The 15,102-nt window shown below is 25.7% G+C and overlaps 1 protein-coding gene across 1 annotated transcript in view; it reads right to left on the bottom strand.

The window, feature by feature from the left end:
- Positions 1–15,102, bottom strand: part of LOC111638193 (sister chromatid cohesion protein PDS5 homolog B-like) — a 40,359-nt gene that overhangs the window by 9,043 nt on the left and 16,214 nt on the right. The window contains exons 9-12 of the mRNA XM_023383865.1: positions 10,970–11,038; positions 5,152–5,285; positions 4,956–5,079; positions 3,237–3,441 (exon numbers count right to left, since the gene is read on the bottom strand). Coding sequence (XP_023239633.1) covers positions 3,237–3,441; positions 4,956–5,079; positions 5,152–5,285; positions 10,970–11,038 — 532 coding nt within the window. The remainder of the gene's footprint in view (positions 1–3,236; positions 3,442–4,955; positions 5,080–5,151; positions 5,286–10,969; positions 11,039–15,102) is intronic.

The following is a 15,102-nucleotide window of genomic DNA, read 5'->3' as shown; positions in this document are numbered from 1 at the left end:
CTTTTCTATGCATTAAGTAGAACTTTTTATTTCTTCATATTTATTTTCAGATATTTTTGCTCCTGGTTACATACTCTGTCAACACAAGTGAATATGCTTCAGACATTACTGCAGATGGACAAAACGGACAAGTCTGATATGACAATAAGGTAGCATAGTTGCAACATTTTTTTTAATTGTTAATGTTATGGACAATTTTTTCATGCACTCAGATTTGTTACACTTCAAATATAACAATACCACCAAATCTGAAAATTAATATGAAGAAATAAAAATTTTATTTAATGACATACAAGAGTTAAATCTATAGAGACTTTGTTTTCGCTAAACAGAAGATGATGTCATGATTTTTAATTTCTTGTTTTATAAGCTTTATAATGCTAATGATACAATAAAATAATAAAATAATTTTGTTACACATAAAAAAGAAAAAAAAATTTAATTGCATCAGATCAAACCTATATTGTGTAATTCCTGTGTGTAGCATCTTATCCACTTGGCTACAAAATTACAAGGAAAATTGTAACTTCAAAAGCTTATTATAACTTATGAACTAAACACAGTAGAGCATCGTTTATCCGAATCAATTGGGGACAGGGGTTGTTCAGATAACTTATTTTTCGGATAACCNCAATTACAAAAGCATAAAATAAAATTTTATTAATATTGACTATGATATATAAGTGATATATCAACATCATGCCATAATAATATGAATAACATATTTTTGAATTTAATGCCTTTTAAAATTTAACCTTTTCCATGAATATTTGAAGCTCAACTTCTGTCAAATCAGCTAAGATCAAGATATCCTGAAAAATTTTTTAAGGCAATTCTACTCCTTTGCTTTGCATTCAATTACTGTTTTTACTCATTCCTGCAATATTCCATTTATTTTTTATCCTCATAAATGGTTTCATCCATCAGATTAATGATTTGTCCTAAATTATGATTAATTATTTAATATATGGTCATATTAAACATACCCTCAGCAGTACTGTAAACCTAATTACAATATGTTAATATACAATGTGAATATATGTGGTTTATCTGATATGTTCTTTATAACGGCCAACATCCTTCATTTTTACATAATTTTTTCAAAAGATTCTTTCTCATTGATTAGAGTTTATGAACAAATCAAGGTAATATAAATTTCCTGCAAAATAGTTAAATTTACTAATACTAAATGGCATTACTAAAGATAAAACATGATCTATATTAGTTTTCTGATGTTTATGTTTTTTATTTATTATAATGAAAATAATTACATTATTTGTGAGGTATCTTATAAGTCTATATATTCTAAAGCAAAAAGTTAGCAATTTTTTTCAAACACTATAATACAATGAGCTAGCTGTTTAACTTATAATTATCAACTTGAATGTAATGCTACCATGCTGGTGACTGGGTAAAAGTAAATTTTATTTATTACATAATATTTCTAAAAGTGGAAAGAAATTAAATACATTACAAATATAAAGAAATGTTTAATAAAAAAAAAATTAATATAAGTTGAAATCTCAATTCACTGCCAGAAGTCAGAAGTTTGTTTCATCATAAATTCTCTGATGAGCAATTAGTACAGTAGAATTGCCTTTGGGTTAATGACAAATCACCAGGTCAGTGTAGAAAGAGGAGACAAGTGAATATTAATGTTGGGGAGAAATGCAAAATGTTTAAACTTGGTTTTTGTTCATTAGTCTAGCATGAATAGTTAATACAGATATGTTGGATAAGAGCTATTATGATATTTTTTTAAAAATTTCTTATTTGAATAAAATCTAAATTCTAAAAAGTGTATAAATATTCAAAGAAAATACATTTTTTCTTATAATATTTTTTTTACTGATTCATGTATCAATAGTAACAAAATTATGTTATAAAAAATTAAGTATTTTTTAATGACGTGGCAAAATCTGACTTAATGATGCTGACTTATGGAAAGAGACAAGAAAAATGTTAACAAAAACAGTTCAGAATCTTTGTCTTTTTTAACAACAGATATATAATTCAACATTTCTTAAAAAGTCCAATAAGTTTTAAAGAAAAATCATTCAGATTAAATGTTTTTTTTCATATAATAAATTAGTTCAGAATAACTAATTTATCAATGTCTGACTTTTTATAAATACAAACTCATATTAAAATATTAAAGATATTTTTATAATTATTTGCAAAGTATTTATCAAAAATTCGTTTAAAAAAAAATATAACAGAATATAACATTATACTTATCAATCGTTTAATCAGCTTTTAATGAAAAACTATTTGGTGATGGAGTTTGCACAATGAAATTGCTTCCTTTAAGATTACAGTAGAGCATCAATTATCCGACCCCCGATTAACCGTCACATCAGTTAACCGACCGTTCTAGATGGCAAATTTCAAATGTCCATTAGTGATGTAGCACTACAATATTTGGCTATGTCTTGGCTACTTTAATATTATTTTTGTTAAATTTTTGCATGTTTTAGCTGGCAACACTGGCTCGACCATGACAGGAAGGCCAGTATTTAAACGAGATTTAATTTTCTAACTATGAGTGGTTGTTTGTTTTGTGAGCAATAAAATAATTTAAAAATAATTTTTAACGATACAATAGCTACGATCATTATTTTTTAAAAAATTTTGTTAGGAAAATTAAACAACTACAAGATGTGAAGAAAACATGTTCTGCCATGCCATGGAAAAATTGCCCACATGTGTTGAGCAGTAGGAAGGAATCAAGAAGATTTCTCCAATGTGTGTGTTGTATTGTAATTCATTCCAAGGTCTTGGAAGAAACTACCAAAAAATGCACTTTACTGTAGGTTCCTACTTAAAATATTTTCACAATACAATAGGGTCTATGAAATGAATTAATATTACAAAGCAAAAATTTATTGCTTTTAAATTATCTTCATGGATAAAATTTCAAATATTTTGTTAGATTATAAGTTTAATTAGTTTTTTTTAATTTAAGTTTTCCTTTTTATCATCAAATATGAATAAGGTATTGCATCCTTTTGTAAAAGATAAATTTATAAATTATAAAATTTTAAAATAACTATAATAATAAATAAGTCATATTACATATATTAAATTACAATAAAGATTTTATAAGATTCTAAACTTTCATGTTATGTTAATTATTAAGAGTATTTTAAAATACTTTTGTTCAAAACTTGCATTATGTAATATAAATAATTAAAATTTTTAGTAAAATTATCATTTTGGAACATATTCCAACAAACCTGTGGTAATAGGATGTTGCTTTAAATATTCTCGTCTTTTTGTAATATTTGCTAAAAGGTACTGTTTTAATTGAGCTCTTAATTCTCGTGATTTTTCATTCCCACCAAGAGCAAATATTGCTACAAAATCTAAAGGCAATTTCAATGATACCAATCCCTTATGCAGCTTCTGGGCAAACTTTTCTCTAACTTGACGACATTCATCCTACACAATAAAAAAATACTAGATATATTATANGAAGTATGTTAATAGCGATATACTAATATACTAATTACATGGGATATACTAATATGCTAGTATACTATACTAATAATGTATTTTTTCATTCTTTTCGATTATCCGATGTTTTCAGTTAGCCGACCAACCTGAGTCCCCAATTGAATCAGATAATCCATGCTCTACTGTATTTGAAATGTTTAACTTGTCCTACTACATAATCTTTCTTTATATTCTGTTTTATTTATAATAAAAAATTTTATGTTCTTACAATATTTTTTGATATTTACATTTTCAAAATAAACTGATGACTGATTTAAATTATTATCTGCATCTTCTGTACAGAAAATTGTTTTTTTATTTAAAATATCAATTACTTAATATAATGTTTATAAATAATATTTTAAAAATTGTTAAATCAATTAACTTACAATTAGCATTTAAAAATACAACCTTTTGTAAGTTTCTTAGTTTCAAGCTATTTTCCCTATCAGAAATTATCTGTTCTGTTAGAAAACATCTACTCACTAGGAACAGATATGGCCATAAAATCCAAATATTTCTTGGTTAATTGCTAATCAAAAATATTTGAATATTTCCTTGCTTTCTGTCATTTTATAGGATTGTTGTTCCTTTCAATATTAGCTTTACCACTAAACTGTCTCAATTTAATTATAATGAAAAATTTTGATATGAACTTAACATTTGTATTTTATGATTAAATTCTTTGTTTTCAAATTTATACCAAATTACCTAGTTTTCTCCAAAATTTTCCTGTGTGTCTAATATAAATTTTCCATGATAGAATTTGATATATTTCATAAACTGATTGCAATCAATTATTTCCGTTTTAATTAATATATTATATTTAATTTCATTTAATTCAAGCATTAAAATATTGATAAAAATAATATGAACGCACAACATTAGTTTCATTTTATGATTTTACATTGTTTGAAATGTTACATTTTATAATCAAATAACTGTTTCTCATAAATCATTTTTCATAACTGTTTCATAAATCACTGTTTATGTTCATTTGTTACTCTAACTCATTGTGACAAGATTCTGAAAATAATGAGTAATAATTTCTTTTGAAAACGTGTATTCTGTGCTTCAAATGGTTATAGATACCACATACAAAAGGAATGAATTATTATTATTTGCAAATCATTAGCTGAAAGTTAATTAATTCTTTTGATCAAGTCACTTTATATATTCAATCATATAAACAGCTCAAAAGTTGTGCCTGACACAGTTCCAAGGAAAATATAGCTATCTATCATTAATAGAAGTCCTGATATTAATGGCAAAATCATGTGTATATATTTTAAACTTGCAAATATTGTAAGTGATTTAACAGATTGGCAAACTTGTACTCCTAGTAACAGATATTTAAAAATAATGTATTACCTGAAGATTTTAATACATTCAGTTTGAAAAATATTATTATATTATAAAAATTAGTATTTCATTTACTATTATTTTGTTTAAATACTTACATTTAAAACTGCTGCTAAAACCAAAAATTGTTCTAAAGTTATTGTTTCAGCATAACTTGGTTCTTGACATAATTTTAACATGCAAGCAGCTGCTGTTAGTCGTAACCATGATTTTTCCATTGGACTAAAATTTATGTATTTTTTTTTATTAGTTTATATTTTTAAATTAAATTATTAAAAAGTTCAAAAATCTTACGAAACATGTTCCTTTTCCATAAGATCTCCATTATGATTAATAACAGTACTTAAAAGACGTAACGTAGACATTGCAGAATGAGTGGCAGTTTTTAATCCCAATAACCAGCGTACTATCAGTTTCATTCCTTCAATCTAAATTAACACATATATTTAAAAATTTTAATGAAATTTAACTAAAAATATAATATCAATATAAAATTTATCATTATATTATATACAATAAACTATAATAACCTTCAGGGCTTGCATTTGTAAATGCGTAAACCAAAAATCTGCACAACTTTAACAGACATACAGTAAGACCCCGCTTAACGCAGGGGATGTGTTCCTGGATGACAAAGTGCTAAGTGAAACGGCGTTAAACGAGGTCATTTTAACACAGAGTAAATAGGAAAAGGGAAAAACGCAACCAAAAATAAACAAATTTTACTTTAATTTTAAGTTATTTTTATATTAATTTGCATAATAATATTTGTTAAATAACACATAAACATATGCACACAGAAATGTAAAGTTCATTTTTTATGATGAAGGTCCTGGCTCTTCTGAAATTCTTGATTTTTGTGATAAAGTTGTGTAGTTTCATTTGTCGCTTTTTTTTTTCTTTCCTTAAGCAAATACCTGTAGCAGAAGATTGCATCCAAAACACTTAGTCTTGCTTTCACACTCTTTCAAAATCTCACTCATTCCCTACAATTTGATCAATGATTTCGGTTATCATTATCAAACTTTTACTAAGGAAATTTGTATGAAGTTCTTTGGGTTCTTCGTTTTCAGAATCTCTCTTTTCCACTTTTATATGAATTTCTTGTTCTGCTAGTTCTTGAAGGTTGTTGTTGGTAAGGCTCTCACCAGAAACCTGCAGTAACTCCTCTATATCCTGCTCATCTACATCTCCTAGTCCTGCTGTATCGATTAGGTTGACAATTTGGTCAACCTAATCGATATCGACAATTTGGTCAACCAATTTGGTCAACGAGAAGAGCATCGATTCTCGTTGACCAAATTGGCTCTTCTCATTGAGAATTCTTGGATACCTCTTCTCGTTGAGAATTCTTGGATACCTCCAGCCATAACTTCTTCCACACTCCATTCATGTTAACTCTTGCTAAACGAAATCAATATTGCCTACGGCATACATGATGTTATATTTTTTCCAAAATTGCACAAAACAAACATAGATTTAAGAGACGCACAGTGTTGCAATAAATTGCCACCTTTTGCTGATTGGTTTGTGTTCATAAATAATCATATTATATATGAATCAATGAAATGCCATGATAATTTGTATCAGCGTAAATTTTGAGTGTTTGTTTTAGGCTTCAAGCAGACTGCATTATATCAAATCAACATTAAGCATGGTCTTACTGTATTTACTATTTTTTTACAAGTAAATTTGAGAACATGCTAGCACAGATTGTCAACTGGATTTCATAGATTGTCATGGCAAAAATATTCCAAACAAACAAAATGGAACAAACTAATGAAGAGAAAAGAAGAATTGTAGTTGGCAAATTTTACAAACATGAGGAAAGGAGAGAAGCTTCACAGTTAAGCATTTTGTGGATATGGGAATGTAAGATCTCAAGCATCTACGACACCTTGTCTCTGCATCAACAATATAAAGGAGTGTATTAAGAAGAGGCTGGTCCATTCTTCAAGAATCACCATGCAGATAGCCTATATGTATTCTGGCTGGATCTTACAGTTGTGCAACAGGTACAGTTCCCACACTAGAGAAATATAGAGTCTATTACATTAGCAAAGAAAATAACATTGCAAATATTCCTAAACTGTATTCAACTGAACAATTCTAGTATCAGCTGAAACAGAAGGTATATGAAAATGGGTGGTCTACCAAAAATGTAGCAGAACTGAAACTGCACATCAAGTTCCTGTTCATGTTCCTGACTAATCATATTATAAAAATAAAGAAGTTTGATTTTTGTTTATACACCTTCACTTGCAAATTTCCTAGGAATTCTGAAATTTTTAGAAATTCTAACTTGGAAAAACTTCGTTTGTGAGTCACCTTTAACTCTCAAAATTTCCCAATGCTGTAAGTATAGGCACTTCCTGATTTACAAATAATCAATATAACAAATGTGCATAAGCAATCTTTCACTATTGTCAGTAATATGGTGAATGGCTAAACATACAAAGGTTGCTAGATTATGTAAAAAATTGGGAATTTGGCTACTTTCTGAATGATCTAAATGATAAAAAATGTCACAAAACCTTTATTGCTATAAACAGAATTTTATTATTCACAATGATAGTGTCTATAGAACTAAACTAGTTGGAATCATACTAAATTGAACAGCAACATCTATATAAAGTGGTGAATTTATTCCTGACCTTTCTTATGGGGTATATTTGAAATATTTTAAAAATAAATTTTATTATTCTCTACTTTGTTTCACCAAATCTACAAATTTAAAAATGAAGAACTTATAATTGAAAAAACTTTTTTAACTAATCTCATAAAAATCACTGCTGTGAAATATTTAATTGCAGCTAGAAATAAACAAATTCAATTGATATCATTTTAAATACAAATTACTAAGCTTGTTAATTTCTAATTTGTTTAAATACAGGTATCTCTCATACAACACTGTTTTGCTCTAGCATGGTTTGAAAATTTGGGAAATCCTCCATACACAATTTTAAAACTTTTAAGTGCAAACTTCTTCATTCAATATTTTTTTTAATCAAGTAAGCATGCATGTTATCCCAAATTTGTCCACAGATTTTAGAATACTGAAATTTTCAATCTGTTTTATGCCTTTTGTCAGGTTTACTTTAATGGAAAATAATAGTACAATCTTTATTTTCCTGGTCCTAGCTTTCTTATCAACCAGGTATTATTGATGTTGCTTTCAAACATTAGCCTTTAAGACTGTCATCATGTTTTGACTTTACAGATTAATCTTCATATTTAGTAAAGTTTATTTAAACATTTTAGGTAAATGTTATTAAACTTTTTTTAAATCACAAGTAAAGTAATCATTCATAAAAATGATGGACGAAATACAGTGGCATCTTGGTACTTGAATTGTTCCAAACTCTAACACTTCAGTAATCGAACACAAATTCTGAAAAAAAAATTTACTCAGTTCTTGATTGAACAAACGTGACCCACTAGAATACATTTTTGGTTAATAATATATTTTTACTTTTATTTTGTCATACATAAAAAATTTTTATGGTAAAAATAAAAAAAAAAGATGATGCCAATATTTCTGATCACAATCAACAAAAAAAACCTCAGAAGATAATACTTTGCAAAAAGAAAATGCCCTTGTTTAACTAAAAGTAATATTGACATGTAATACAATACTTTTAATTGTGATTGTCAATTAATTATTGATTGGAAATAAATTATTGATTGCTTTAATGAATATATTTCTCTTAACAACAAAAAAAGAATCATATATTTTTGTTAACTTTTGGAACCTAATCCCATGTTTTGTATTAGTCCTTCGTTTTGTAAAGCATAGATTTGCATAAATGGCACTTTTCAGAAAGTAACTACTGTGTTATATGAGGAATAGCTATATATTATTTAATTATGTTTCATATTTTAAGATACAATGTAAAATTTTCAAAACTTATTTTGTCCTTTAATTAATAATTATACAATAGTTTCTGTGAAGTGTATTTTTTTTTATTTAAACACAAATCAAATTAATAAAATGTTTTTAATAAAACTAAGAAATAAACATACCACTTGTGTTTTGAGTACAATTTGAATTAAAAAAAATTAATTCTATAAAATAAATTTATCACATACAACAGCATTTCTAGATTTTGTTTAAAGTATATTAAAATATAAACAAAATTTTAATATATAATATTTACTTTTTTTAAGATTATATAGTCAATTTTTTTAAGATTTACTTAAGATTTTATAGTCAAAGTAAACTAGAAAATTAAAACTTAAAATTAAACCGTAACCAATTTATATTTGACTTTCTATAATTTCATAATCAGAAATTTATCTGTTAATAAATAATAAATTAATTAATAAATATTAAAAGAATAAGCCTATAATAAAGATTCATTAATTAAGCAGATTAAAATTTTCATAATGTAAATCTAAATGTTTACACTAACATATCTAACAATAGAAATCACTACATTTAAAAAGTGAAATAATTTTCAATGAAATAACTTTTATTGAATAAGGAATAATTTTTCCCATTACTTCAGGGAAAAATACAATAATATTACATTGTTTTTGTTATAACAATGTCACTATATAAGACCTTTTAAACTAATTATAAATACAAAACATCAAACATAAGGCTACAATATTCTAATACAGTGGTTCCCAATTAGTTTTTCCTGCGTACCACTTCAAGAAAGAGCTCAAACTCGTGTACCCTTTATAGCAGAAATTTATATTAATCCACACTAATATTATAAGTTTGAAGGTAAATCCGTCTGTGTCACCTTTTCTCGTTTAAACCGCTGAACAGGTTTTAATAAAATTGGGCACAGAGATAGCTTACATGTTGGAGATGGACATGAGCTACATTTTACTGTGAGAAAATATCTTACTCCCATGAGAAAATTTGATATAATGCAGGCGAAACTGTGGGTAGTTAAAAAAACTTAATAAGTTTTTTTAAGTAATTAAAAAAACTTATTAAATAGAATAAGTTTTTTTTTACATTTATTATCTTTAAAATACAATTCTAATAATAATGAAAATAATATAAGGTTATTTAATTTTAATGTGATAAATGTGCACGATTTGCTTTGCACAACTTTGTAAAATCAGATTGCTTTTTGGTCAGCTTCAGTCTCAAGTCATCTTCGAATTGAAGCCAGTGATGATGTTCAGTTTTCATGTTTGTCATGGCCAAAAATCTGCTCTCGCAGAGGTATGTTGTGCAAAATGGTAGTAAATATTTTATTGCTGCTTCGCTGACATAATAATAATGATAATTGTACAATTAACACAAATTGTGTTAATTGTACAATTTTTGTTTCTTGTGTAAGAATTTCATTTAGGTATTGTCATAAATGCATTTTTTTAATGAAATTTTGAGAATAATTTTAGTTATGAATAAACGAATTTGTGCATTCGACATCATGTTGTAAATTGCCGAATTTTTGATGGTCCACCCATTATTTTTTTTGATTGTTTCATCTCCTGCATTTAAATTTTAAATCAACCGATTTTAGACTGCCACGTGTACCCCTTCATGCAATTTCATGTACCCCCAGGGATACGCGTACCACTAATTGGGAACCATGGTTCTAATACAATTAAAGATGATCAGAAACCATATTACCATTACAAACTGAAATCAATTCTATTATTGTTATAATGTCAGCAACTATATTTAAATTCTTTATGTTACAATATCTGTTTTATGTTTTTTTTTTTTTTTAATTTTTTTTAACAGAAGGAGAGTCATACAATCTCATACAATAAACTATTGAAAATAATTATATAAATTAAATATTGTCTTTACATCAGCTCTGTGAAAAAATATATATAAATTTTCCTCATCCTTAATGTCTTCTAATTTTAATAGGTCATATCTATATCATAACTCATCATGACCTTCTTTATAGAAACAAAAAACATGGAATTTTGATCTTGTACTGTTACATCTATAACAATTTTCATTAGATAAATCAAATATACCCTTAAATAAGTTTAAAAAAGAAGCAAAATTCTAAAAAATTCAAAAGTTTCATTTTTTAATTAAATAAACAAGTATAAATTAATTAAAAATAATTGAAAATATACTAACTGTAGGAATGAAATTCTTTTAAAGAAAATTTACATATTCATTTACCTTTACTTTTGTTTCTTCTGGTAGGAAATCATGTGAGCCCCAATTTGATTCACTACTTCTAGGTTCTTCCTAAAATTCAGCAATATATAAGAATTACTTAAATTAAAATAATATATCTTACAATTTTAAACAAAGAGTATTAATGAAAACAAAAAAAATATATATATATATATATATACAAATACNTAAACAGCATACAAGTCTGTAAATAGGAATCAATGCCTTAACATGTTCACTACTGATATAAAAATCAATTTCCCTACCAATATGTTATAAATATATATATATATTTTTTTTTTTTCATTAATACCCTTGTTTTAAAAATGTACATATATTAAAAAAATAACTTGTGAACTAGAAATTTTCAAGAATTTACAATCAAAATAATCAAATAAAATTACTTGAATGGCTTTTGGAAGAATAATTTATTAAAAAGGATTAGCAAAGAATTTCTAGGTAATGAAACAAATAACTGTTGAATAAATCAAGAAATGATGGATGATAAAATAATAAACGAGTTATATAAAAATTTGAATTTACTTTTATTTATTTACTTAATCTATCATCCCATATAAATTTATATTCATCAATAAGATCATTTAAAAAGTCATCCATTCAATTAAATTTAACAGCTTTACTTATAAATTTTTATAATTTTCCTATTTATATATAATGTTTGTATCAAAATAACATATACTATGTAGCTGCTACATAAATTTTTATTGACTTTACTGATAATAACATAACTGACACTGAATTTCTCAATAAATATTCTACTTTAAAAAAATCTGCAAAACTATTAATTGAATAAATATCAATGCAATTTCTTTTATTTTTTACATAACAGATGTCTTTTTCTTTAGAGAAACAGCTTAAAATTTTTTTCATTGTTGAAAATGAAAAATTTGATAAGCATGCATAGTTATTTAATTTAACTTAACTTATTTAAGTAAGTTAAGTTATTCCTAAATCATCATTCTTTAACTTTATGCATTCTTTTTACAGTTAAATAGTCCTTTAACGTTTTATTTATATAATTTCATAACTTTTTCACTGCTTCTATAACATTTTCTTGCAACAAAAGTGCACTTATACCAAAAATGTAGAAAGAATTTGAGAATTTATATTGCATATAATATGTCATATTATTTTCATTGTAAATGTTCATAATAATAATTAATAATGGTATTTTACTTCTCTAATCTCTGAATTAATCAGACCTTATAAAAATAGTATACAAAAATATCCTGACCAGCTAAATGACAACAGAATGACGTCTAATGTAACTTCAACTTAAATTATTTAACAAACAAGTTTATTATTTTATGGTTTCATATATTTTTAAATAATATATCAAAATTATTAAAAATGATTAGCAATGAATTTAATGTATTTTAATAAAAATAAAATTGAGTAAATAAACCAAAATAATTTTATATTTCTACATATGTTGAAACTATAATGAATTTGATTCTAATTTAGTCTTAAATCTTATTTCTGTAACTGATCAAAGTAAAAATATTTTGGCCAGTTACAGAAATAAGATTTAACATAATATGCTCAATAGGATCTGCTTTTGACAATGTAGAAAGCCACTATTTTTAGTATGACTAATACTAATTAATAATAATTAATCATCTTCTGTATCATTGTGTCTATGAGGTAATGATCAAAAAGATTTGTTTTACATTGTGATTTAAACTCTTTATTATGATCCTCTTTTAATTTTGTTTGTAAATGTCTGTATATGAACAAATGCTCTATGACGAAATCTACAAATTAAAAATTGTCTTAACCTTTCAACAGTGAAATAGTCAAGTATGATGCTATCCCAAAGTAGTGGAGAATAAACATGTGAAATTTTTAAAGTATTTTTCCACACGTTTTTTCTCATTACTGTTTCAGAAAAAGATTTTGTAAACAGTTATCTCTAGTACAGAAAAGTCTCTTTTTATTGTTACATAATTCATTTTTTAGATGAATTTTTTTTGTGGTAGTTTTTGGCGATACCCCAAAAGAATTTAATGGATATATCCGTCCCTCACTGCTGAGTGGTTAATAAAATTAAAAAAGTTAAAATTATGACAATTTCTCTGAACAATTTATTTGTTTTAATTTAAATTATACAATTAAAAGTAAATTAAATTAATATTTGAGAAACATTAGCAATATATAGCTATAGAAATATTACAACCAGTAATTCAGAATACTAACTACTGCATAAAAAGTATTTTTTGAAAAATTAAAAACTTGAGAAATAAATGACTTCTAAAATCTAAATGTTGTTCCAGAAATCATATATCCATTCAATTTTCAAAATTATTTCTGATTTATGAAATAAACCAAAATTGCATCTTTCAGTCTCTGAGTAAATATGTAGTTTATATGTTATTAAAATACCATTTTGATGTTTTTCTAATAAACAAACATTTTTTATGTTCAGTTATTTCATGAATAAATAAAAATTTTTAAAGTAAACATTCATTTACTTTTCTTGAAAAGATAAATAACATAACTCATGTAGTTATACTATAATAAATTACTATCTTANCAAGAACTGTCTGCCTGTATATGAAAAGAGCAAATGAAGTAATAAAATTACTGTAATTTAATTCACTTTTAATTATAAAAAAAAAGTCTTAATACTAGAATACAGTAGCCCCTTGTTATATTGTGCCTCATTATATTGTGAATTCAGATATATTGCAGTTTTTTTTTTAAATATCAATTGCCACTGAATTTCTTCTTGCAATAAAATACAGTAATTTATTCCTACCATTCTTGTTAAAACTACCACTGCAGGTGAAACAATAAATTTGTCAAGATAAGCAAAACAGGTGGATAGATCAATTATCATTTATGTTTTCTTTTTGATATTAAAATTGTTTATTTATTGGTTTTAAGTACTGTCTCCCCATTTACAAGTTTCTGTGAATTCAAAATTTTACACATTTATGTGAATTGAAGATATTGTCTCAATTCACATAAAGGTGTGAAATTTCAAATTCACTGTGTAATGTGTAAAAAAAAACAATTTTTTTATTTTTGAACGGAAAACTTCCCTAAAATTTTTATACAGTAGTAACTTTATTTTGCATTTTAGAGAACTTTTACTCTGTCATTTTATGTTTCAATGTTCTATTATATGTTCAATATTTATTTTTTAAATTTTCAATTACTGTATTTACAGTTTCTATTGAAAAATATTGGGTTGTTCGAAAAGTAATTTCATTTTTTTTACCACTTACGAATTAGTCGTATTTTTCCCGCCATTTTTATTCTAAACCGTATTATCATTATATATTTTGACAGCTAGCATTTTAAGGCTTATTTATAAAAAATTTTGTTTGATTTTGTGCAATTGTTCAATTTTTGTGTCTCATCAAATATGGAAGATCGAAAGCAGCATTTTCGACATATTTTGCTTTTTTATTACCAAAAAAATAAAAATGCTGTTCAAGCAAGAAAAAAATCATGTGACATGTATGGTAGAGATCTGTTGACAAAACGACAGTGCCAAAACTGGTTTACAAAATTTCGTTCTCGCAATTACAGTATTGAAAATGCACCACGTTATAGATGGCCAATTGAAGCCAATGAAAACAAAATAAAAGATACCGATTGAAGCAAAACTGCCGAATAACAACACATGAAATCACTAAGAGATTAAATTTGTCAAATTGAACTGTTTATGATTACTTCAAACAAATTGGTTTCGTTTCAAAGCTCGATATATGAATTCCACGAGTTCTTAAAGAGAAATGCTCTATTTGGTGGGATATTAAGGAAATTTTTTTTTGGAGCTTTTACCTGACAATTTAACAATTGATTTGAAAGTGTACTGCATTCGAGTAAACAAATTGTGTAATATCATCAAACAGAAAAAGCCAGCGGAATTGATAAAAAAAAAAAAACAGCTGTAGTGTTTTACCACAATAATGTCAAATTTCACACAAGTTTGGTAACTTGTCAGAAACTGTTATAACTTAGATGGGACCTGCTATCACACCGACCATATTCGCCAGACTGAGCACACTCAGATTATTACTTGTTCCGGTCTATACAAATTTTTTTTTAACTGTAAGACATTTACTTGAAATGACAATGTCAAAAATCACTTGGATCAGTTTTTT

This window comes from Centruroides sculpturatus, unplaced genomic scaffold, assembly GCF_000671375.1.
Source record: "Centruroides sculpturatus isolate CEXI.00-Female unplaced genomic scaffold, Cexi_2.0 scaffold1127, whole genome shotgun sequence".
Classification (NCBI taxonomy): domain Eukaryota; kingdom Metazoa; phylum Arthropoda; class Arachnida; order Scorpiones; family Buthidae; genus Centruroides; species Centruroides sculpturatus.
Note: the sequence above shows the minus strand (reverse complement) of the source record. Positions and strands in the feature narration are given on the sequence as shown.